We start from the raw sequence: 25544 nt of genomic DNA on the forward strand, positions 1-25544 counted from the left end.
AAAAAAAAAAAAAAAAAAAAAAAAAAAGTCCCAGCAGCAGAAGTAAAAGAAATACAGAGAGGGAGTCAGTGTGTGATCTGAAGACGAACAAGTCTCTGTTGGATTTGGGTGCTCTAGCTTTCTGAATTCTGAATTCGCTAAGATTTTCTTGTCTTCGATGCTGATCTGTGTTGAATGGTAGTTGGGTAGAGATGCCTGACCGATTCACAGTAGCTGAATAACGCGCCAGAGGTTTTCTTTCTCTCTACATAATGCTGATTTCTCTGTGATGTTTGATTCCTTATTGTTCGTTTGCTGGGTTATTGGATTGGATTGCCATCTTAATTTCTGTAATTTAGTTTTTGCTTCGTTTGGAATTTACAAACTCTAACAGGGTTTGGGTTTTAGGGATGTCTTCCGTTTCCTTTGTGTTCAATTCGGTGAATTTCAAGTCAAATTTATGGGTTTCCTTCGAAGTTTCGGAAATTTCCTTCTCTTCGATGGTTCTTTGATTCGATAGGTTCATTTCTTTGGTGATGTTTAGCCGATTTCCAGAAATTTCGGCGACTTGTGGGTGAAAATCTGCCTTCATCTCCCTTTTCCAGGTCGCCCGCTAAATACCATTATTTTTTGTCTGTACTTAAAATGCTGAACACTATTACAGGTTAGCAGCTTTTAATGAAGTTTGTAGGATGAAACATCAGCATTGTGCGATTTTCAGTTTTCTTGGAAACCAAGCTAATGGCTAGGCCGCTAGAAAATGTTACCACACTAGGTTGCTTCAAAATCATGTCATGTTGGGATACTTTGTTTTGTGCCTTACTTTAGATTCGGCCACGGTATTTGTTTCTTGTACAATATATTTGATATTCTAGTTCATTGTCTGATTTATTAATCTATTTTTGCATTCAGTCGGTTGTGTCTTGTATGGAGGTTCTACATGCTGCCGAGAGTTGTGGGTAACTTGGAAAGAACATTTGAACCAAGTCATATTCTTGTAGTTCAACAATGAAGCGCTACATCTACATAAATGATGACGAGTCATCGCAGTATCTTTACTGTGACAATCGCATATCAAATAGAAAGTACACTCTGTTGAACTTTCTCCCAAAGAATTTATGGGAACAATTCAGGTGATTGAGGAATTGATACTTCTGATTTTATATTCGTTCAACTTCTGGTTGGGTATATGTTTAAACGTTTTAATTGGAATATGATGTCCTGGTGGACTTCAGTCAGTTCATTTCCATTGCATTGAGATTTAGACCAATAAAACCTCCACTCTATTAACATGCATACTCTCTCTCAATTTGTTGGAATCTAATGTATTTAAGTTTTTCTTGAATCCATCATAACATGCATGAAGATTATTGGGACAATTTGATGTTTCTTTTATTTATAAAAAAAAACATGATGTTTTTCTATTTTGCCACTGATAGTTTGTACTTTTGTGGTGCATGAATTAGTCTCATGTTATAGTCTTATAGAGACGCATAAATCTTTCTAATTTGTCGCCTTGGCTTAAATTGTTGTGGTTCAACAAACTGCTATTTCCTTACTATTTATTCTACTAATTTGTTTTGAATTGTCCTTATGTTTTGAACACTCCCTTATTTCCCCCACCCATTCTTTTCTCTAACAAATATTGTCTCCGTTTTCAGCCGCTTCATGAATCAGTACTTTCTGCTGATTGCTTGCCTTCAGCTATGGTCACTTATTACTCCAGTAAATCCTGCTAGTACATGGGGTCCACTTATCTTCATTTTTGCAGTCTCTGCTTCAAAAGAGGCATGGGATGATTACAACCGATATCTCTCAGACAAGAAGGCGAATGAGAAAGAAGTTTGGGTTGTTAGGCAGGGCATCAAGAAACATGTAATAGACCTTCTTCTTTTCTTTTTCTGTGGTTGATTTTGTTTACCTTTTGAAATTAAATAGAATAACAAAGTTAATTTACAGTTGTTGTCGATCAATAAAGTGGGGTTAACAGCTTGGCATCAATCAACTTTCTTTAATCTGCTTCATGCATTAGCTATTACTAAAAATTGGTTGGTTTGTTTATGAGGTTTGAATGAACATTTTCTTATAGCTAACTAGGTGGATGATTCTGACTTGAAAGGTTATTCAAAAATAAAAAAAATTCTGACTTAAGGGATGAGAGATAGAATCATGCCTGATAAAACTAGACAATAAGTACAATCACCGAAGGCATTCATGTGTGTATGGACATCCTGTTTATATGATTGACTAATTATGTGTATCTTTTTTTTTCTTTGGTTGAATATGTGCATCTAGAGGTCGCACTTGGTGTGATGGCAAGTGCCTTCGCCCATAAGCGGTAGGTCTCGGGTTCGAGACTTGGGAGCAGCCTCTCCATAAATAGGGGTAAGGCTAGCCGACATTCACCTCTCCCAGACCCTGCGTAAAGCGGGAGCCTTGTGCACTGGGTACGACGGTTGAATATGTGCATCTACATGCACTAAAACATGTGTACATGCTATATTGGGAGTCTTATGACATATGAGACCATTTAAACTGGTTCATGAACTTAATTGATTGATAGTCCAACTATAGCTCTCATGGACAATAAAAGGAAAAAAAGGGAAATTTACACTATTGCCACTATAAGAGAAGACATTGTTGCAATTTGCCACTTGCAATGATTGAACCCCTTTGCCACCCGGGTCAAATGTTTTTGTCCAAAAAGTTGCACAACCTATTTTGACATTGCACACTTATTTAAAGGGTCACATGCAAAGCAAGTGAAACTATTGGAGATGAAAATGGAGTGTGTTAGTAGTAGGTTGGACATTGCAACAAATTGACATGGCAATGTTACTCATCTTTTGTTTGGAGGTAGCAATTTGCAGCAGGGCTTATAGTCCAGGTGGTATTGGTACAATTTTCCTAAAAAAGAAAAAAATGAAGGAAAAAGAAATCAATTTCCACCCCATACCACCAAAGGGCTGTATTGTTTTGGGAGAAAAGAGAGTGCTAGTAAGATTGAAAGCTGTTGTATGGTGAGCACTTCTTTGTAACTTATGGATGGCGCTTTTATTCTTATTTTTTATATTACCTTCTGATGCCTGATCAAAGATTTTACAATTGGGATCAATCTATGGTGGGGATGTCCCTTTCATATAGGAATAATAACTCCAAGCTGATTCAGTTTAAGAGATTCATGCATATATTGCTTATCAAGTGTACTTACCAAACAAAAAGAAACAAGCATCCCCATTATGCTATAGAATATAACTAAATAGGATTTACATAAACTTATAAGAAGAAGGATTTACTTATGATAACTACATTTGTGTTATGTTCTTATAAAATAGATCTTTGGTTCTCAGTCTTGTCTGATGCAACGGCTTCTTGGATTAGACGTTGGCTTCTACTTTAGAATGGATCTTTGGTTCTCAGTCTTGTCTGATGCAACGGCTTCTTGGATTAGATGTTGTCATCTACTTTTCCTCAGGCTTTACTGGACTAACAGCTTGATATTTTTTGTGCATTGGTTTCCCTTACTCTTAGATTAAAGCACAAGATATTCATGTTGGTAACATCGTTTGGCTCAGAGAGAATGATGAGGTGCCATGTGATCTTGTTTTGATTGGCACCTCTGAAGCACAAGGCCTGTGCTATGTAGAGGTAATATTTCATTTTCTTGTTCGATTTTGATTCTGAATTGCTTTCTCTCTCTCTCTCTCTGCACACACGTGTGTGTGTGTAGAGAGATGATTTCCTGCACAGAGAATCTCTTATATATAATTATATAAAAATATTATATATGAATAAATATTTATGTGTGTGTGTGCATGCATGCACACAGGCATAGACTGAATCTGGATCCTGGATCCCACAATTTGGAAAAATGCAACCTGATCTTTGGTCCACGTTTAGAACATTTTCCTATATATATATATATGTATATGAAATTAAGTTAAATCCTATAGTAAAAATCCAAGTGGACACAATATTTCATAATTATACTAAACATTGAACGCATGAAAAACAAGATTGGAAGAAATTCAAAACGAGCTGATGTTGCACTCTATTTGTCTGGATTTTTCCTGAATAATGACTTAAGTCTAATTGTGGTAGCAACCCTACAATTTCAGTTATTAACTTGTTTTGATTTTCCTTTTCTTTGTTATGGGTATGATTTCCTTGAGAATTTGAAGGACCTAATAAGATGACATTTTTTTGCAGACTTCTGCCCTAGATGGCGAGATTGATCTGAAGACGAGGGTTATACCCCCAGCTTGCATGGGTATAGATCTTGAATTGTTGCACAAAATTAAGGCAAGATTTCTCATTGCTAAGCAGCGATAAAAAGTTCATCATTTCTTGCTAAGATTAGGAAAAGAAAAAATGTTCTGTTGGTATATCATATCATCTTTTATCAAATTTCTGATTATCGTTTTGTTAATATGTTTGATCTGCAGGGTTTAATTGAGTGCCCTAATCCCGATAAGGATATTAGAAGATTTGATGCAAATCTGCGGTTGTTTCCTCCATTCATTGATAATGACTTGTGCCCATTAACAATAAAAAACACACTACTTCAGTCTTGTTACTTGCGGAATACAGAGTGGGCCTGTGGAGTAGCAGTGTACACTGGCAAGTACTTATAAACAAAATGTCAAGTTGTAGCTAATCATAAACTAATTTGTTTTATATGTGTCCTTTGTCTGGGTTTTTTCTTGGTGTACATTTTACTCAAAATTGAGGGTGGTGAAGCCATTGAGATTTGACAAACATTTCGTTCAATCTTGACATTAAGTACATCATTTCTTGGTTTTGGTAACATTCATTCTTGGTGTTGATGTTCTATTATTAGGGCCATCATTTTTATTGGTTTCAAGTTTGCCTAATTTTTTGTAAGTTGGAACTGTAAAATAAAGAAAGGGATTCGGGTTGCATGTTGATCTTGTTGGATTTTAAGTTATTTAACAATTTATTGGGAGAGTTGTGAGCAGTATGCAATAGAGTTTGACCACATGAACTAGTTTTTCCACAATTATTATCATGAATATTTGAGTGGATTTTGAGAAAAGAGAAGAAATGATATAAATCTCGTTTTGTAACATTTTTAATAGTTCAAGATTTCTTTCCTGAAAACCAAATTCAATTTTTGTACTCTCTCTCTCTCTTGGGAGAAGTTTGGATCTATATTCTTGATGTAGGTAGGCTGTAGGTATGCCACAAGTTATATATGGTAATGTCTCTGATGATATTGTCATCAGTTAAAGTAATTGTTCATTTATGTCTCTTGTGTAATTCCTTTGTACTTTTTAGGCAATGAAACCAAGCTAGGTATGAGTAGGGGCATACCCGAGCCGAAGCTTACAGCTGTTGATGCCATGATTGACAAGTTGACTGGAGCTATATTTGTTTTCCAAATAGTGGTGGTGATGGTTCTAGGCGTTGCTGGTAATGTATGGAAGGATACAGAAGCAAGGAAGGTATGTTGAAGCATGAAAGCTTGCATTTTTCTTCAATTGTCCAAGTATTCAAACTATTTTTTATGCTGGAATTGTGTTTACATTTTTTCCTGAGGTGCATAATATCATGCGAATAAAGACTATAATGATAGTGAGGACTTTACGGCCACTGCAAGCAAATTAACTATAGGGATTATGGAAGTGGAGGACGTAGGATAAAGTTTGTTTCTGTGCATCATTGTCGGATTCATTTCATCAGAATTTTGGGAGGCACCATGATCTTGGGTGTGGTATCTTAAGATTAATAGCCCTTCTAGCTGTTTTGTTTTAGTTTTCAGATTAACTGAAACTGAATTTGGTGTTCTTAGAAGCTGTCAGGTTATGAATGCTTTTTTAATATACAATTCGATAGTGGGGGAGGGGAAAAATAGAACGCAGGACCTTGGGTGCATGGGTAAATGCTCATAACCACTTGTGCTACAAGCCTCTTGCCAAGTTATGGATGTTGTATGATTTCAGTTGACATCTTGTCCGCATTTTGCTGTACTTTCATCTTAGCTTTCAAATAAATATTTGTTTCTAATAAAAAACAAGTATTATGCATTTTTAAATATGAAAAATAACTTCAAAGTTGTGAAATATTTACTTATATGTGTGCATTGGTTTCTTAAGCTCATTTCTGTCTATTTGACACTACTCAGATGTTATTGGTTTTCTTGTGCTTATCTTAAAGCACATTGCTCTTCTCATACGTGTAATGTAAATGTACAGTTGTTTTAAAAAGTTTCTTTTGCCTTATTAATTATTGAATCTTATATCAAGCATAAGCCCAATTTCTTTTATTTTTTTGTTCTTTTTTCAGCAATGGTATGTTCTATATCCAGAGGAAGGTCCGTGGTACGAACTATTAGTAATCCCTCTTCGATTTGAACTACTTTGTTCCATCATGATACCCATATCAATTAAGGTAAGCTTGTGAATATTGTGCTGATTGTTTTTGTTGACTACAATGTCACCTTATGATTTTGCATGATTCTCATTCTTTGATATTCAATCAAGGCCTATTTTGGAAGATAACATTTTTTTTTTTTTAAATCTTGAGACTTTTTTTAAGATCTTCAGTTACTAAAACTCTGCTCTCTTATTGTTAAAAATGATTTTTATTTGGACTCAGATCCTTTCTGTGAGTCTGTGTCTGTTTCTGTTTCTCAACCTTAATTGTAACTAATTATCATTGTATTGATATAGTAAGAATGGTCTCCTCTCATGTTCGGAAATAAAGTCTTCAAAAGAGTAAATAAAGTACCATCATCTTCAAACATGTTATTGGGGAAGAGGAAATGTTTTTAGAAGAATTTATCAATTCCAACCCTTAATACAGAGTGAAGGAAGTAAATGATTTTATAAAGATATACTTTCTCTGCACTTATCCAGGGTGGTAATTGTTAAAAAATGATGAACTTTTTATTTTTGTTGGACAAACCGGGCAGAATTACAATTCGCATGCGCATCCCTGTTATGAAATTTGCAAAATCCAAATCCCACATATTACATTGGAAATGCCGATTTTCATCCTGCGTTGCATACAAGAATGGCTACTATGACACCCAGGATCAATTTCTTATCAAACAAATATTTATAGGAAAATGAAAACTAGAAAAACAGATTCAAATATAATACTATATACAGATATATATCTGAAGGTTATTTTGGGTTTGTTTGTCATTTTAAATATATGGAGATCAAATCATTTCAAAAAGTACATTTTGATCTAGGGTTTTGTATTTTATAATAATCTTAAGCATATCTGAACTGAAAAATATTATCAACTCTAGAGAACTGTAGCTGTTAGTTTGAATTTATTACGGAAAATTTTATTTAAAGAATTCCTGCATTAAGTTTGAATAAGAGGCGGGCAGCCTGTCATCTCTTAGTCAGGATGCATTAACCATAAAGGTGATCATGATACTTATCTTGGCAGCATTTAAATCTTTGTTCTTTATAGGAACTCCGGAATAGTCATAAATTTTTGCTGGTCAGTTTTGGGGGACTGCATTCTAACGTTTAAAATAATGAAATGCTTTTTATTGTCAAAGGTATCTCTCGACCTTGTGAAGGGCTTGTATGCGAAGTTTATTGATTGGGATAATGAAATGATTGACAGAGAAACGAGTACTCCAGCCCATGCAACAAAGTAAGTTGAAGTGGTATTGAAAGAAGCAAAGACATCCATTTCTTTCTTGAAAGAATCAATTTATATTGATTAGTGTATATAAGATGTGTGTGCTGTATGTGGCAGCACAGCAATAAGTGAAGACCTGGGACAAGTAGAGTACATTTTGACTGACAAAACCGGTACCTTAACCGAAAATAGAATGATATTTAGAAGATGCTGTATCAATGGAATTTTCTATGGCAATGAAAATGGGAATGCCTTGATAGGTTTGGTTCTAACTCTCTACTTATGCAACTTTCCTTGCTGTCCTGTCTATTTTATTTCACACCCAGTTTATTGTATTTTAAACCTCTACACTACACAGGAGATTAACAAAAAATAACTATGAGTAATACTTGGGCACCAACTAATAAATTGCAGAGATCAAGGTTAATGCAGGAATTCTCTACAAGTAATACTGTGACACCTAACTGGTCATACATAAATGAGGTTCAAAGTGGGCCCAAATACAATAAAATTCTGCCACATCAGTTGGGATTTAAAAGGTTGAGATAAATGTTGGTGCCTCTAGGATTATTGTATATAAATAAATCTTTCTTATTTCCGATCATGAGACGGCTAAGTGATTACATTTTCCTTTCAAATATGAGCCACTTGCATATGCCTTGACAGACGAATCAGCTGAATCAACGGGTTTTTCCTTGAAAGAACAAACTTTTTAAATTTATATATAAATTGTAAATGTGTTTCCGGGTATTCCTTTATCATTTCGTCCAAACGTAGAATTAGACGGCCTTCCTGAGCAGGCCTTTTATTTGGTAGGTAACATCGATGATGAAGTAATGGCAGGTGAATTAGTAGTATTTGAAGAGGGTACCATAGGCATTGAATGATATTCAAGAAAAGAGTATTCTAAAAGAATTCATAGACTTTAGAAAATTACAAAAACGAAACCATTCATTCTGAACTTCAGTTTCTGATGTATTTAATCCTTTGTAATGCAGATGAGGAGCTCATAAATGCTGTCACCGGTGGCTCTTCTGATGTTATACGTTTCCTTACAGTTATGGCAATATGTAATACAGTGGTACCTATTCAGAGGTAACCTTCCCATAATGTGTGGCCTTTGTGTTTGGAACAAAAGTATCAGATAATAATTTTTTATGTGCGTTAGCACCCTGTCAGAGTAAAAATCTTTCTTGTACATTTTTCTGTTGTTTGTAGCAAAAGTGGAAGTATCTTGTACAAGGCACAATCTCAAGATGAGGATGCTCTTGTTCATGCTGCTGCTCAGCTGCATATGGTTTTTGTCAATAAAAATTCAAATACTCTTGGTAAATTACTTTGGCTATAATAATAATAGATTGGTTCTAATTGTAGGAAAGATGATATATTTTCCACCAATAAATTGCAGAGATCAAGTTTAATGCTTCGACAATTCAATATGAAGCCTTGGAAATTCTGGAGTTCACTTCTGATAGGAAAAGAATGTCAGTAGTGGTGAAGGATTGCCAAAATGGCAGGATTATCCTTTTGTCAAAAGGAGCAGATGAAGCAATTCTCCCTTTGGCATGTGCTGGTATAGTTTTTTATTTTTATTGTGTTTATACTTTATAGTATGCATATATAAGAGAGCCCTGCTTACTGCTGCTACTTATTGCTTTTCCAGAAAGGGTGGCAATAGAAAAATAATGTATAGGATGCCATCCATGACTCAGATTTCAGATTTGGTGAAAACTGACAGTCATTCACATTAGGTGTTGATTCTTATAATTGGACTTGCCCTCTGCCAGAATGTATGTGGATTATATGTTTTCCTAGTGTCAGGGTTTCAGTTGTGGCTTTTGATTGTCTATTGTTAACTATAATGCGTAGAATAGTCTGCTATATGGTTAGTAAAGGGGAATGATATGTCTCAAGCCTATGCATCAATTTAAGTTGTTGCAAGTTTGTGGTGGGTAATGGGGAAATCAAGTGTTTCTCAACTGCCTCATTTTCCTTTTTTTTTTTTTTTTTTTCGTGAAGCTGTTTATGGGAATTTATGAGTTCTGGTTCATTCCAAATTGGTGTTCAAATAGTTGAGCATTCAGTTCAAGGCTTTGGGGAGAGAGAGGTAGTGGGGTGGTTTGCTGTTCGCAATCTTTGGATGAATTTGACCGAGGGAACGTGATAGTTCTGAGGATTACAATAGGGTAGGTGTGGAAGATGTTTGGGATCGTGTTAGATTTTCGTCAGCATTGTGGGCATTGGTTTTGGGGGGATTCCTTATTCGTCTTTACATTGGGTTTGCTAGCTGTGGTGACATGATATTGCTTTTAATTTGTTTATTTTGGTTTAGTTTTTCCTTGAATAATGTGTATTCTGTTGCTAGTTAGAATGTTTTTTTTCTTATTGAAAGTGGTCTGTAGTTCTTTACTCAAGTTTGTCTCTTCTTAATAATGGAAAGAGAATAGTCTTACTTTGGCATCTACTTGAAATTTTTCTGTTAATGAATGCGTATACCAGTTACATTGGCTTTCAATAATCCCAATTATATGCCTCAGGACAGCAAACAAGGACATTTGTTGAAGCTGTTGACCAATATGCTCAATTAGGACTACGTACTCTATGTCTAGCTTGGCGTGAACTAAAAGAAGAAGAATATCAAGAATGGTCTTTGATGTTCAAAGAGGCTAGCAGCACATTAGTTGACAGGGAGGTAAAGTAAATATCGTATATGTTTTCCTAACAGTATTTGCTTAGATATACTTTTGTCCATTACATTTGTAATTGGTAGGTACTTACACTGATACACAGACATGGAAATTATTTGCATCTATATATTTGATTTTTTAACTCAACTATTTTTGCAGTGGAGAATTGCTGAGGTCTGTCAAAGATTAGAGCATGACTTTGAAATTCTTGGAGTTACTGCAATAGAGGATCGCCTACAGGTGAATGTCTCCATAGAACTGTGAAAATTATTTATTAGATGTGGGTTTGCTTAAATTTCTGCTGATTGTCTATAGTGTTGAATTCCTGGTAGTTTCTGGATACCTAACTTGTCATGTTGTCGGTATATAAATTTCAGGATGGTGTACCAGAGACAATTGAGACTTTGAGAAAAGCTGGCATAAATTTTTGGATGCTGACTGGAGACAAGCAGAATACTGCGATACAGATTGCGCTTTCATGCAATTTCATTTCCCCTGGTAGTTGCAATATCTCTTGGATCAGTTTTTGTATATGTTTGTGTGCACTTTGTCCATTTTAGTGACATACATGTTGTGACAAACCTGTCTATGAATGAGTAAGGCTTTTTTACCTGATTTGAAGCAGTAAGAGAGAGTTGTATAACACTATAACTATCTTGTTATGATGCTTTGCCTGTGACTCATATTTTAATCTCTCAATTATTTTTGCATCTACTTTGTCACGTGGACAAGAATATTTTTGCACGCTTAATAAGGTTCTCTTTTTGTATGTCTATACCCTATAAATAGTTAAATACTGAATGTACTTAATTGATGAAACTGAGGTTGTCACTGACAAGAAAATACCTTATGCATGAGTTCTTAAAGATTTTTGCTTGCATGATTATTTTTATACTGATTTAGTTTCAAATTTGCCTTATTTTTGTCAACTTTGTTTAAGGTGAACGGAATTGATGCTGTTCTGCTCAATTTGAACGAATATATATACATACACACATTTTTAATTAGTTGGTTTATGTTGTACTTAGTGGATCTATATTTAATTTAAATTGGACTTGGATTATATTGCTTCTTAAAACTTTGCTTGGAATGAATCAATACCCAAGCTTCTCAAGAAATTTTGTTTTGTGTTTTTCCATATTCTTTCCACTATTAATCTTTGCTTCTTCATCCTCTCTCTCACTTAATCAATCAATCAACCAATCACTGGACAGAGCCGAAAGGTCAGCTTTTGTTAATTGATGGCAAAACTGAAGATGAAGTGCGTAGAAGTTTAGAGAGAGTTTTACTTACAATGAGGATAACGACTTCAGAACCTAAGGTACAGCTTTTACACTTAACCATTACAAACTCAAATTTATTTATGGATTCCCCTGCCTTTTTGTGAATTTCTAAAGCTATTTTATTTCTATAATATTGATAAAAAGTTTGTGGTCATATGAAATATAATTGAGCATGGAGTTTTTCTCTGTGTTTTAGGGTCTGCTGGACTGCCTGTCCATGTTTCTTGTAGTTCCTTCTGTGGTTTCTTAATAAAATTTGTGTTTCTCCCGGGAAAAAAAAAATACTTGAACTGGATTTGGATCTAATAATTTATTTGAAAATTGTATGATTCTGTTTTTCAAAGACATTGTTATGTATTCTCAAAAGTGTTTTGTTTCCCGTTTCTTTGGCTGGCTGGGGACAGAAATGAGGTAGTCTATGAGAAAATCGAAATCCTGAGTATGTAATTAGTTTTACCACGCTAGATTTGTTGTGATTATTCTGCTTTTCTACAGTGACAGGTAGTTTAGGTGATTGAATAGGAAACTTTCTTTTTTATCATTTTAACTTCAGTAAAATACCTGCATTACATTGGGCGCGCGCACACACACACACATATATATATATTGTCAGACTGAATCTGGTCCTTTGAACTGCTGACTGTTGCCTGAATGTCTCCTCGAGATTCAGTCTGATAGCATAAACTTCGACTCTCTCTCTCTCTCTCTCTCTCTCTCTCTCACTGTGCACTGATAATTCTTGATAAAGGAGGAGGGGGAGGGCGTCAGGTAGTCGACAGCCGGCACTCCACAGTTACGTCGAATCCTTATGACAATGAATCCAGAACGAAATTGCACTAAAGCTAGGACGTCACCTGTAAGTGGCGCGCTGTGTGGCCCGAGCACAGTGATAAGTGAGCAAGGGTCGCTGTATCTCCATCGGCACCCGGATGCAGTGTTAAATGAGCAAGGGGGCCATAGAAACTTCTTTTCGAACGACTCCACTCAAAGTTGTTTGGGAGCATATGCTCCTATCAACTTTACACAGGACACACAAAAGAAGTACTTTGATCCTATTAGACGGGGGATGGTGAAGAAGCTAGGACAGAAGGGTAGAGTTCAAGAGATTAGAATGCGTTTAGGAACGTGGAATATAGGAACCTTAACGGTAAAGTCTATGGAAGTAGTGGAAGTTATGGTGAGGAGAAGGATAAATATTATGTGCCTACAAGAAACTAAGTGGGTTGGTCTTAAGGCAAAGGATCTAGAAAACTCAGGGTTTAAGCTTTGGTATTCGGGCACAAATAGAACGAGAAACGGTGTTGGCATCATTGTGGATAAGACCTTGACACAAGATGTTGTAGATGTCAAGAGGGTAGGAGATAGAATCATGGCAATCAAGATTGTAATAGGACAAGAACTCATCAATGTGATTAGTGCGTACGCACCTCAAGTAGGGTTGGATACGAGTTTGAAGGAGAAATTTTGGGAAGACCTTGGAGACTTGGTGCAAGGAATTGCCCAGACGGAGAAGTTATTTATAGGAGGAGATTTAAATGGACACGTGGGCAGGGAGACAGGCAACTATGGAGGTTTTCATGGTGGCCATGGTTTTGGGGAGAGAAATGAGGATGGGGAAGCTATCTTGGATTTTGCAATGGCATATGATCTCTTCTTAGCCAACACCTTCTTTAAGAAGAGAGAAGAACATGTGATCACCTACAAGAGTGGGTCGTCAAAAACACAAATAGATTTTCTTCTAATGAGGAAAGGGGATCGTATAACTTGTAAGGATTGCAAAGTTATACCGGGGGAGAGCTTGGCTAATCTACATCGCTTTTTGGTGATGGATGTACATATCAAAAGAGTGAGAAAAAAGGACAAGACTTGGAAGTGCCCAAAGACTAGATGGTAGAATCTAAAAGGAGAAAAACAAGTCATTTTCAAAGAGCAAGTAATCACCCAGTGTGTGTGGGATAGAGAGGGGGAAGCTAGCCAAATGTGGGATTCCATGGCTAGCTGTATCCGAAAAGTAGTAAAAGAGGTATTAGGAGAGTCCAAGGGCTTTGCTCCACACCAAAAGGAATCTTGGTGGTGGAATGAGGAGGTACAAACAAAGGTGAAGGCTAAGAAGGAATGTTGTAAAGCCTTATACAAGGATAGGACCGATGAAAATGGTGAAAGGTATAGAAGAGCGAAGCAAGAGGCGAAGAAAGCTGTGAGAGAAGCTAAGTTAGCGGCTTATGACGATATGTATAAGCGACTAGATACCAAAGAATGAGAGTTGGATATCTATAAACTAGCTAGAGCAAGGGAAAAGAAGACAAGGGACCTAAACCAAGTGAGGTGCATCAAGGATGAGGATGGAAAGGTTCTTGCTACAGAGAACGCGGTCAAAGACAGATGGAGAGGTTATTTTCATAATCTTTTCAATGAAGGACATGAAAGGAGTACTCCTTTAGGGGAGTTGAGTAACTCAGAAGAGTGTAGAAACTACTCATTTTATCGTCGAATCAGGAAGGAAGAAGTGGTTGTAGCTTTGAAGAAGATGAAGCATAGAAAAGCAGTGGGCCTAGACGATATACCGATTGAAGTGTGGAAAGCCTTGGGAGAGACAGGTATAGCATGGCTCACTGACCTTTTCAATAGGATTTTGAAAACGAAGAAGATGCAAAACGAGTGGCGAAAGAGCACCTTAGTGCCTATTTACAAGAATAAGGGCGACGTACAAAATTGCATGAACTATAGGGGTATTAAGCTAATGAGTCATACAATGAAGCTCTGGGAGAGAGTCATTGAGCATAGATTGAGGCAAGAGACACGGGTTTTGGACAACCAATTCGGGTTCATGCCAGGGCGCTCAACCATGGAGGCAATCTATCTCTTACGAAGATTGATGGAAAGATATAGAGATGGGAAAAAGGATTTACACATGGTCTTTATAGATTTGGAAAAAGCGTATGATAGGGTCCCAAGAGACATTCTTTGGAGGATTTTAGAGAAGAAAGGAGTACGAGTAGCATATATCCAAGCTATAAAGGATATGTATGAAGGAGCAAAGACTGCTGTAAGAACTCATGAAGGACAAACCGAAAGCTTCCCCATAACTGTAGGATTACATCAAGGCTCATCCTTAAGTCCTTACCTTTTTGCGTTGGTAATGGATGAGTTAACAGGACATATTCAAGATGATATTCCTTGGTGTATGCTTTTCGCAGACGATATAGTGTTGATAGATGAAACTCAGGAAGGTGTAAATGCGAAGCTTAACCTTTGGAGAGAAGTGTTGGAATCTAAAGGTCTTCGCTTAAGCCGATCAAAGACAGAATATATGGAGTGCAAGTTCAGTGCAAATGGAGTCCAAAATGAGTTAGGGGTGAGGATCGGAGATCAGGAAATACCAAAGAGCGACCGTTTTCGCTACCTAGGATCTATCTTACAAAAGAACGGAGAATTAGATGGAGATCTCAACCATAGAATACAAGCTGGATGGATGAAGTGGAAGAGTGCATCTGGCGTGTTGTGTGATCGTCGTATGCCACTGAAGCTTAAGGGAAAATTTTATAGGACGGCAATAAGGCCGGCGATGCTGTATGGCACAGAATGTTGGGCGGTGAAGCACCAACACGTACACAAAATGGGTGTAGCGGAGATGAGGATGCTTCGTTGGATGTGTGGGCACACGAGAAAGGATAAGATTAGGAATGAGGATATCCGAGGTAAAGTAGGAGTAGCCGAAATTGAAGGAAAACTGAGAGAAAATCGGTTACGGTGGTTTGGACATGTGCAAAGAAGGCCTACTGACGCTCCGGTTAGAAGATGCGACTACAGGACAGAGGTTCAGGGCCGAAGGGGTAGAGGAAGACCTAGGAAAACTTTGGAAGAGACTCTAAGAAAAGACTGAGTACTTGGATCTAACGGAGGACATGACACAGGATCGAGCACAATGGCGTTCTAAGATTCATATAGCCGACCTGACTTAGTGACTTGGATTTTTCAAGTCTCCAATCGAGAAGTTTTCCCCACCCGGGAAATTAAGGGAACACTACCTCAACCTACATGCTCCACTCACAAAGCTTCAACATACAAGCTTCAACAAAAGAAAAATTCAAAGAACTTAGTGAAGAAGGCTTTGGTGTATTTAACACAATACGTTGAAATGAAACAAAGTTTATTTATTGATATCTCTAAGAAGTTACAAATATGTACATATACACGAGTCAAAATAAACAAACAAGAGGGAGCCTTCACAAAGGTTGCTTAGGAGAAGTCTCAGCAGTCGGCAGAGCCCCAGAAAGAGAAGGCACCGGAGGGGGATCATTCGGAGCCTCAGTACTGGACAGCACCCTAGAAGGAGGAGGCATCGGAGGTTGATCATTTGGAGCTTCATTACGCGGTACAACCCCAGAAGACGAAGGCAATAAATGCCTTTGGAACAAACCCACAAACCTCTGATGATCATGTAAAATCTGACCATCAGATTCCTTCATCTGGTCAAGCTTCCTCTTCATGTTTGTAGCATAGTCATGAGCGAGCCGGTGCAACTGTTTATTCTCATGTTTGAGCCCTCTAATCTCCTGTTTGAGACTCATCACTTCAGCCGCCAATGATTCAACTTGGCGGGTTCGAGCAAATAGGCGTTGGGCCATATTAGACACAGAACCTGCGCACTGAACACTGAGAGCCAGAGAATCCTTAACAGCCAACTCATCAGACCGTTTGGAAAGTAGTCTGTTATCTTTGGGAGTGAGAAGGTTCCTGGCCACCACCGCAGCGGTCATATCATTCTTCATCACGGAATCCCCAACGGTAGAGGACCAGTAGGGGATACGAAGGATGGGCGCCATATGTTGTCTGGAGAAGGCGTGGCTGCCTCTTCAACAAGGTTCAAGTCAAAATGACGGTCGGAGGGGCCAGACATTTTCAAAGGTGTTGAAGAGAAAAGAAGTCGGACAAATCAAGATCTTAGAAATGCAAGAAGGGAGCTTCTATTGGTGGAGATTCAAGTGTGCTTTGGAACTTAATACCAGCCTCTATAAAAATCCGCACTCGATGGAGCTTCAGAAATTGAAGAGGCGCCTGCTCAGAAATCGAAAAGGCGTTTGCTTTCTCAAAAGCTGGGCTGTTCAGAGACCACGAGGGCCGATCTCAGGAATCGAAGAGGCGTTTGCTTTCTCAAAAGCTGGGCTGCTCAAAGACCACGAAGGTCGATCGCAGAAATCGAAAAGGCGCTTGCTTTCTCAAAAGCTGGGCTGCTCAGAGACCACGAGGGCCGATCTCAGAAATCGAAGAGGCACCTGCTTTTTCAACCTTGTCAGCACCTGTCACATGCACACTCAACTTTGCAGAAATTACGGGCATTCTGTCGAAGATTTCTAGTGAAGTAGAAAGCACGTGAATGTTACTGTTCAATCATTCACTTTCCACACGCAACATCAGCTCACGGGTACCACAGATAACTTTGCCAAAAATCTCTGACAAAGTTTAGACACGTGAAGCTTGCAGCTCCCATTACATCGCTATGACCAAGAAGGGTAAAAGAATAGCAAAGAAACAGCACTAACAAAGTTTAGACACATAAATTTTGAAGGTCTAGCTACCATATTATTACCCACAAGGGTAAAGGAACAGGACCATTGCTGGATAATTGGAAAGTCCCTATGGGTCAACCTCTGTGCTCCGTGGCAAGGTAGACTAGCAAACAGGCCTAACCTTTACTCACATTCGAGAAAACACTCCCAACAAGATTGCTTGCTTCAAGATCGAAGAGGCACCGTCCTCCGAATCTCGAGAGCCAGACTCCCAACACGATTACTTTCTCAAAAAGCGACGAGACACCGCTCTCCGAATCTCGAGAGCCAGACTCCTAGCAGGATTGCTTTCTCAAAAATCGAAGAGGCACCGTTCTCCGAATCTCGAGACAGATCCCCGACAGGATTGCTTGTTCGAAAACCAAAGAGGCACCGCTTTCTCAACTTCGAGAGCCCCTTAGATAAAGCTTGTCTGTAATCCTCACACCGCTTTCTCAACTTCGAGAGCCAGATCTCCTTGGATAAAGCTTGTCTATAATCTTCACACGTAACATCAGCTTTCCAGATACCACAGACCACTTTTTCAAAGTGCTCTGACAGAGTTAAAACACGTGAAGCTGGCAGCTCCCACTATCGTGCTATGACCAAGCAGGGTAAAAGAATAGTATTACTCCTTGTTAAGGAGACTCCTATATATGTCGACCTCCATCCTCAACGAACAGGCAGACCTGCAAAAATGTTCAACCCTTCCTCATATCTGAGAGGGCACTCCCAACGAAGCCTCTCGAAATACTCAGCTTTCTTTCCCCCCGAGAATACCTCTGCAAACAAGCTACACTAGAGCAAGAATATCTCATATCATCAGGGTTAAAAGCAAGAGTATCCCATATCATGTTTTTTTCCTGTATTTTCCTTTGGCCTTGTTCTTACCTGCAAGACAAGGAGAAAGAGAGCAATCAGTCAGCACTTGGAATCAAGCTTCCAGTCCGGAACTGACTGCCTGGAACCCCATTGCTCTCGAGTACTCATCTTCAACATCTTATGCTTCCCGAGAAGATACCACATCTGCCTGAGGAACAAATAGGGCAAGTGAGAAGGATACAAGGAAGCATGTGGAGACAAGCGCAACAGAACACGTGCCGATACATCCACTACTTTGTCAACAGCAAAAGTATCCCATATCAGCAGGGTCGAACGTACTCTAGATTTGATGGACTTGTTTTGACCCTCAAATTCTTCAGTCGGCCTTATACTCTGGTGGAAACAAGAAAACCCTCCAGCCCAGTTCAAGAATAAGCCTGTGGAAAGTTACTTCTTCAAAAGCAAAAGTATCTCATATCACCTTTTCTCCTTTTCTTCTCTTTATCCTTCATGCTACCTGCAAGATAAGGAGAAGGATAACAATCAGCCGGAACTCGAAATCAAAACTTCTGATCTGGGACTGATTGCTTGGAGCTCTAATTGCTTACCTTGCCTGTCACCTCTTTCAGCAGATCCCCTAGCTCGGCGACTTGGGGGACTCCTACTACATGGTTTGTATCGCGCTTGACCAAGCCTGAAACTACAAGTAAGCGTCAAGTGAAATTGATACATTACCTTGTGCATCTCCACCAGTTAAAGATACCACCCCTGGAGGGAGGAAGAGTACTTCCAAAGAAGATGCCACATCTACCTATGAGACAGATAAGACAAGTGAAGACGATACCACACTTCGGTACTTAAAAGTTTCGTGATTACGAGATCATTCTTCCACAATATTTCCTAATGTCATTTGTACCAAATCATTCACTTGTACTCACTAAAGGAGAGCTTGAACCTATATACTGTGTAAACCCTTCACAATTAATGAGAACTCCTTTACTCCGTGGACGTAGCCAATCTGGGTGAACCACGTACATCTTGTGTTTGCTTCCTGTCTCTATCCACACTAATGACCGGAGCAATCTAGCGAAGATCACAAACTTAATATTTAAGATGATATTCTTTGGTGTATGCTTTTCGCAAACGATATAGTGTTGATAGATGAAACGCAGGAAGGGGTAAACGCGAAGCTTAACCTTTGGAGAGAAGTGTTGGAATCTAAAGGTCCTCACCTAAGCCGATCAAAGACAGAATATATGGAGTGCAAGTTCAGTGCAAACGGAGGCCAAAATGAGTTAGGGGTGAGGATCGGAGATCAAGAAATACCAAAGAGCGACCGTTTTCGCTACCTAGGATCTATCTTGCAAAAGAACGGAGAATTTGATGGAGATCTCACCCATAGAATACAAGCTGGATGGATGAAGTGGAAGAGTGCATCCGGCGTGTTGTGTGACCGTCGTAGGCCACTGAAGCTCAAGGGAAAATTTTATAGGACGGCAATAAGGCCGGCAATGCTGTATGGCATAGAATGTTGGGCGGTGAAGCATCAACACGTAGGTGTAGTGGAGATGAGGATGCTTCGTTGGATGTGTGGGCACAGGAGAAAGGATAAGATTAGGAATGAGGATATCCGAGATAAAGTAGGAGTAGCCGAAATTGAAGGAAAGAGGAGAGAAAATCGGTTACGGTGGTTTGGACATATGCAAAGAAGGCCTACTGACGCTCCGGTTCGAAGATGTGACCATGGGACAGAGGTTTAGGGCCGAAGGGGTAGAGGAAGACCTAGGAAAACTTTGGAAGAGACCCTAAGAAAAGACTTAGAGTACTTGGATCTAACGGAGGACATGACACAAAACCGAGCGCAATGGCGTTCTAGGATTCATATAGCCGACCCCACTTAGTGGGAAAAGGCTTTGTTGTTGTTGTTGTTGTTGTTGTTGTAGTCTCCCACGTGTAAATTTGTAATTCTTTATATTTTTGTAATTCTTTATAATTTCCCTCAACAGGATGTGGCATTTGCCATCGATGGCTGGTCTCTTGAAATTGCACTCAAGCATTATCGGAAAGCTTTTACTGAATTAGCAATACTGTCAAGGACTGCTATATGTTGTCGTGTGACGCCATCACAAAAAGCTCAGGTGTTCTTTAGATTTATTTTTATAAATAATTTCAGTTTTCTTGTATCAATCTTTTTTCTTCAAGCTTGATCCCTCTAATTGCAGAATTTCAGGTGTGTTAATTAGTTTTGTTTTTCTTAGATAGCTATGTGCCTTTTCCTCAGTTATGACAGGGAAGGCTCCCATGCAAGAAAAATATGCAATAAGACCTGGATTATCAATACCCTCGATAGCTTACGAGTTAACTTATGCCCATCCCTGGCTGGATACAGTTTTCTTTCTAACTCTCCAGTGTATCCAAGAGAATGCATTGAATAACTGCTGTGAAAAAAAAAAGGGAAATGGTAAATGTTACTTGACCTTGGAGATATATTTCTTCCATGGAACCTCTTTAGCTATGTTAAATGGATGAAAACTTAGCCTCGGTGAGTATTCAATATGGATACAGCCTCCATACATGGCCTATCCATATCAGATACTCACGGCATACTGTGGAAGAAGATGAGGTCCTGTGACCTAACCGTAAAACATCAGCTAATGGCCTCCCCTTAGTGAAACTAACCATTTCACTAACAAATGACTGGAAAGTGCAACCCTCTCTTAACAATGATTTCCCAACATCCTTGGTGGCACTTATCACTTAGGCTATATGGAATATATAGGCCACTAAAGTACTCGATGTTAAGTAATATAAACCATAATAGTACTGAAATATTCCAAGAAAATATAATCTATTTAGAGTTGATATGAAATGATATCCATTATTTATTATTCCTGCATCCTTGACATACCTGTATCCTAATTTTTGGAGATATTCTGTATCACCATGTCATACTGTGTCTCTTATTGCGTACCACGGATCTGTGCAACATTGCTTTTTTGAAAAATCATTTATCTCATGTGAGCCTCCTTCAGTTCCCTTGTGAAACTTTCGGTACTCAATTTGCCATACACATTAATGTTTACGGCAATTCACATGGAGTCGTCAAATGATACTAGTCTTGGATAGGAACCTGTAATACGCTAAAATGTTGATCTTTACCTTTGTCGACACTGCACTGTTTATTAGGGAGAATGACAAGTCATCCATTTCAGTTACTGTAAAATAGTTAGTTATATCTAAATGTGCTTAGCTGTGCTAATGATTGTAATTAGTTAGGGCTGTTATAAGGTTAGGCAGTTAAGGGGTATTGTTGTAAATAGCCAAAGGCTATATATACATACATCACCACAGTGTACAATTGTTCAGTCAAGTCAATACAATAAGAAAACTTACAGAGGAAGTTTTCTGCTTCTATATGGTATCACACCATTTTGCTTAACAGCATTGATTCCTTCTTCCGCTCAAATCAATCGATCGATCGATCGATTCTTGCTTGATTCTTGATCGATTCCTCCTTCTCAAATTCTTCTTCGATCTTTCTTTCTAATGAACAAAGTCCTGTTCTAGGAAGCTAGTACTCTAACTTATACTAAATGGAAACGAGCTAGCCCAAAGTCTGTCATTCCTACCTTTTACTTCACCTCATGTCAGTTTTTTGGGTACATTAGCTTATCCAATTTTCATTATATTAGCTAGTGAAATTAACTCTATCTGCATGTGCTTCCAAATGCTCTATATGCTTGATATAATAACAACCATAGGTGATAGCCTATACATCCTTCTAACTAATGTTTAAAGTTGCTGCGAATTAACTGTACGCATCCATTTCTTTAAATGGTCTGAAGAGGCATCTGGATTATGCTGGTTACATACATTTCTATTTGGTAGAGATGCTAACTAAACAGAGATTCTTTTAAACTATCAATGTATCTCTGCATTTGTAGAGGCTGTGTATTTAATATGAAGCAGTACGTGTCATTTGAGTAATTCATGTTCTTTAATCATATGATGCCACTCCCTGGTATATGATATATATCTGGGCGATTTTGTGTAGTGGTGTAGGATATATTGGAAGACAATTTGATTTATGTGATGCTTATATATTGCAGCTTGTGGAGATTTTAAAATCATGTGACTATAGAACATTGGCTATTGGGGATGGTGGAAATGATGTGAGGATGATACAACAAGCAGACATTGGGGTTGGCATCAGTGGTAGAGAAGGACTGCAAGCAGCCAGAGCAGCTGATTATAGTATTGGGAGTAAGTTCATGACAGCTGCGTGTGTGTGGGTGTCGGTGCATGTGTTTTCTGCAGACTAAAAATCATCAGATGTACTTTGGTCTGCTTATATTGCTAGAATATGGTTTAGGTTATTAAGTTTGGCCAACTTTTGCGTGATGTTAAATATTTATGTACTTAGAAATAACTCCTCCAAACCCTCTTGTCCTGTATTAAATGTTGGGATGTTCAGGGTGTTTTCTTGAAAGTCCTTTTCTGTTTCCATTTTTGAAAATTCAAACCTCTTTCTTTCTGGTCCTTGGAAGTTAATATGGAAAGTGAGGCTGCCCACCAAGTTGAGTTTTTTTTTTTTTGCTGTCTGAACTTTTTCTAGTGGAGTTGAGAAAAGAGTTGCCTCTCTTTGGTACTGTGCTGTCTTGTTAATTGGGGTTGCATGGGATGAAAACAGAAAAATCATCAAGGGTATCTCTGTGGGACAGGAAGAGATTTCTGGCTTTCCTTTTGGCTTCCTTGACTAAGCATTTTAAGGACGTTCCTTTTAGTTTGGTTCATTTGGATTGTTCTGCCGTTTTAGACTGTGGTTTAGCTTGCATCAATTTGGTGTGCAATTCTCTTTTCATCTTCAATAAATTTTTTTTTCTTACAAAAGAAATACAAGGCACATGCCTGGTTAATTCTAGAATGAGCATAACCTACGAAGGAGATTATATTTTTGTCCATTAGTGCCTTTATTAATGTTGTAATTGTAATTATGTTTCTTGTCTCAATACATATGTATGTATGTATTTGCAAGTCCCTGACTATATGACTGCTGCTCCTGGCTTGCAGGGTTTCGGTTTCTGAAAAGATTAATACTTGTGCATGGGCGTTACTCGTACAATCGTACAACATTTTTGTCCCAGTACTCCTTTTATAAATCCCTGGTGATATGTTTCATCCAAATTTTGTGAGTTTCCATGGACACTGTTTCTCATTTTATAGCTGATTCTCAATTCCAGCTCGTTCTGATAGCATTTGTTGTTTGATCTTTCCTGGATACCTTTTCTTCGTCATCAGCATCATCACTATTATCTTTTATACTGACATTGGAACACTGCCAGTTTCTCTTTTGTTTCAGGTGTTTCTGGAACCAGTCTTTTCAATTCTGTTAGCTTGATGGCTTATAATGTTTTCTACACCAGTATTCCTGTTCTAGTCAGTGTTCTTGACAAAGATCTCAGTGAGGATACTGTGATGCAGCATCCACAAATTTTATTTTACTGCCAAGCGGGGAGGTATGGTTTTTAAGCTGCATTATCCTTGTTCTGTTTATAATTCATATTTGCAAGACCTTTTTCACTTGACAGTGCAGCAGGCCATCTGCTCTCTGAGATTAGTTATACTTTCTATTTGTCATTATAGTGAACTTTCTGATGTTCTTGAAACAGGCTTCTGAACCCTAGCACATTTGCTGGATGGTTTGGGCGATCCCTTTTCCATGTGAGTGCTCATCCATTGAAATCACTTTAGTAATCGCAATTAAGAACCCATTTGGGATTGCTTCTCTATAAAGCATTTCTTCTCATAAGCGGTTTAGCTAGAAGTGCCTATTTTTAGAAACCCTGAGAAATTTTATTGAAAATCCAAGTGCTGGCTTAAACTTTCTTCGTGTTACTTCTCTCCATCGATTCTGATACCGGGTGTGGCTTTCAGGCAATTATTGTGTTTGTGATTAGCATACATGCCTATGCCTATGAAAAAAGTGAAATGGAGGAGATTTCAATGGTAGCTCTCTCCGGATGTATTTGGTTGCAAGCTTTTGTCATGGCATTAGAGACAAAGTAAGTGTTATCATGGCTGGCGTTCATGTAGCTCTAACTTGTTTCCAAGTAATTACTTTAGATAAAAATATACGCATCCTTCTTAATCAAGGTGTGACTTGCTTGGTAATTACTAGATATTTGTTCAAGTCATCTCTTGTTAATAAAAGTAAATCTAAAACTTCTGACAAAAAATGATTTTGATTTTTTTTTCCTGACTACCTGATTTTGTTTGATTTGTACAGTTCCTTTACACTATTGCAACATCTTGCTATATGGGGCAATTTAGCTGCCTTCTATATCATCAACTGGATCTTCAGTGCCATTCCAACATCGGGAATGTATACAATAATGTTTCGCTTGTGTAGACAGCCATCTTATTGGATGACAATATTGGTAAGTTTCCGTTCTCCGTTCTTTACAGTTATTTGTTCCGTGTGGCTTCCTTTTAAATATCATCACCATTGGTTTCTCAGATGTAAGTCATGTTGGATAGGTGTTTCCAGCAAAGGCACCGCTATGAACCACCAAGTGGTTTGTAGAACAGTACACTGTTGTATTAGTTTAGTGGTTTCTCTTTGGTAAATTGATGGCAAGGACCTTCTTTAGGATGATACAGAACCACCGAACAGTATACAGAGAGATGAAACACACGTCGCTCAATAACCTTTGTATTATCCAACGGATGACTTGACTTGATTTTGATCTATCGATTGTTCTTCTATGAATCAAGAATGGCGGGCCAGGTCACTTGCTGGTCTAAAAGCCCCTGCGCTTGATGCTACCTGTGGTTCATCCTTACTATGTAAAACTGATGGAAACTTTTCGTGCATTGCAGCTCATAGTTGCAGCAGGGATGGGTCCGATTCTAGCTCTGAAGTACTTCAGGTATACGTACAGGCCAAGCAAAATCAATATGCTACAGCAGGCAGAACGATTGGGTGGTCCTATCCTGTCTCTTGGGAGCATTGAGCCACAACCCAGAACCATAGAGAAAGATGTTCCTCCGTTATCGATAACTCAACCCAAGAACAGAAATCCAATTTTCGAACCTCTACTATCAGATACACCAAATTCAACTAGAAGGTCTTTCGGCTCAGGTGCACCTTTCGATTTCTTTCAGTCGCAGTCCAGATTGTCAACGTCTAATTACACAAGAAATTGTAAGGACAACTGATTTGTACAATTCTTTAGCACCGTTTGATCAACACAACTCATTACTCGTGCCGTGGTTAAACTGTACTGTCAATTTTGTTGTCAATCAAGCATTGTATGTAGCAGGTATAGGCAGTCAGTACATATTCTTCAAATTCAAAGAGTAACATTTCCTTTTTGTTATGTTACTTGAGCTAGGATTGTTTTGTTTTAACTTTTTTGGCGAGGTAAACGCGTGCCTAAGTACGTATCAATAGTGGTTTTATGTTGTATTTGAAGGATATAACAATGTTGTTTCAGGCTGAAGTTATGGCTCTTCGAGAGACTTTACATTGTGCTATACAGATTCCGTCGAAACTCACTACTATGGGAAACTTCTTCCGTAAATTATGAATTATACAT

At 38.3% G+C, this 25544-nt stretch overlaps 1 protein-coding gene across 1 annotated transcript; it reads left to right on the forward strand.

The window, feature by feature from the left end:
* LOC126610386 (phospholipid-transporting ATPase 2) lies at positions 1-25448 on the forward strand. Its single transcript, XM_050278444.1, has 25 exons — positions 1-231; positions 892-1112; positions 1641-1854; positions 3511-3627; positions 4189-4281; positions 4425-4599; positions 5278-5444; positions 6286-6390; positions 7520-7617; positions 7723-7865; positions 8604-8700; positions 8824-8933; positions 9014-9178; positions 10143-10297; positions 10452-10532; positions 10670-10790; positions 11507-11613; positions 19953-20084; positions 22056-22209; positions 23017-23134; positions 23289-23462; positions 23616-23667; positions 23881-24008; positions 24233-24383; positions 24826-25448. The coding sequence occupies exons 2-25, from the start codon at positions 988-990 to the stop codon at positions 25162-25164; spliced, it is 3321 nt and encodes a 1106-aa protein (XP_050134401.1). The 5' UTR covers positions 1-231; positions 892-987; the 3' UTR covers positions 25165-25448.
* The last annotated feature ends 96 nt before the right edge of the window (positions 25449-25544 follow it).

The sequence above is a fragment of the Malus sylvestris genome, chromosome 17 (genome assembly GCF_916048215.2).
Source record: "Malus sylvestris chromosome 17, drMalSylv7.2, whole genome shotgun sequence".
NCBI classification, from domain to species: Eukaryota; Viridiplantae; Streptophyta; class Magnoliopsida; order Rosales; family Rosaceae; genus Malus; species Malus sylvestris.

Bases quoted from the DNA above. Each gene is read 5' to 3' on its own strand.
- LOC126610386 (XM_050278444.1), top strand. From the start codon at position 988: ATGAAGCGCTACATCTACATAAATGATGACGAGTCATCGCAGTATCTT. The intron at 5,445-6,285 runs GTATGTTGAAGC...TTCTTTTTTCAG, and splicing joins AGGATACAGAAGCAAGGAAG to CAATGGTATGTTCTATATCC. The intron at 24,009-24,232 runs GTAAGTGTTATC...TGATTTGTACAG, and splicing joins GTCATGGCATTAGAGACAAA to TTCCTTTACACTATTGCAAC.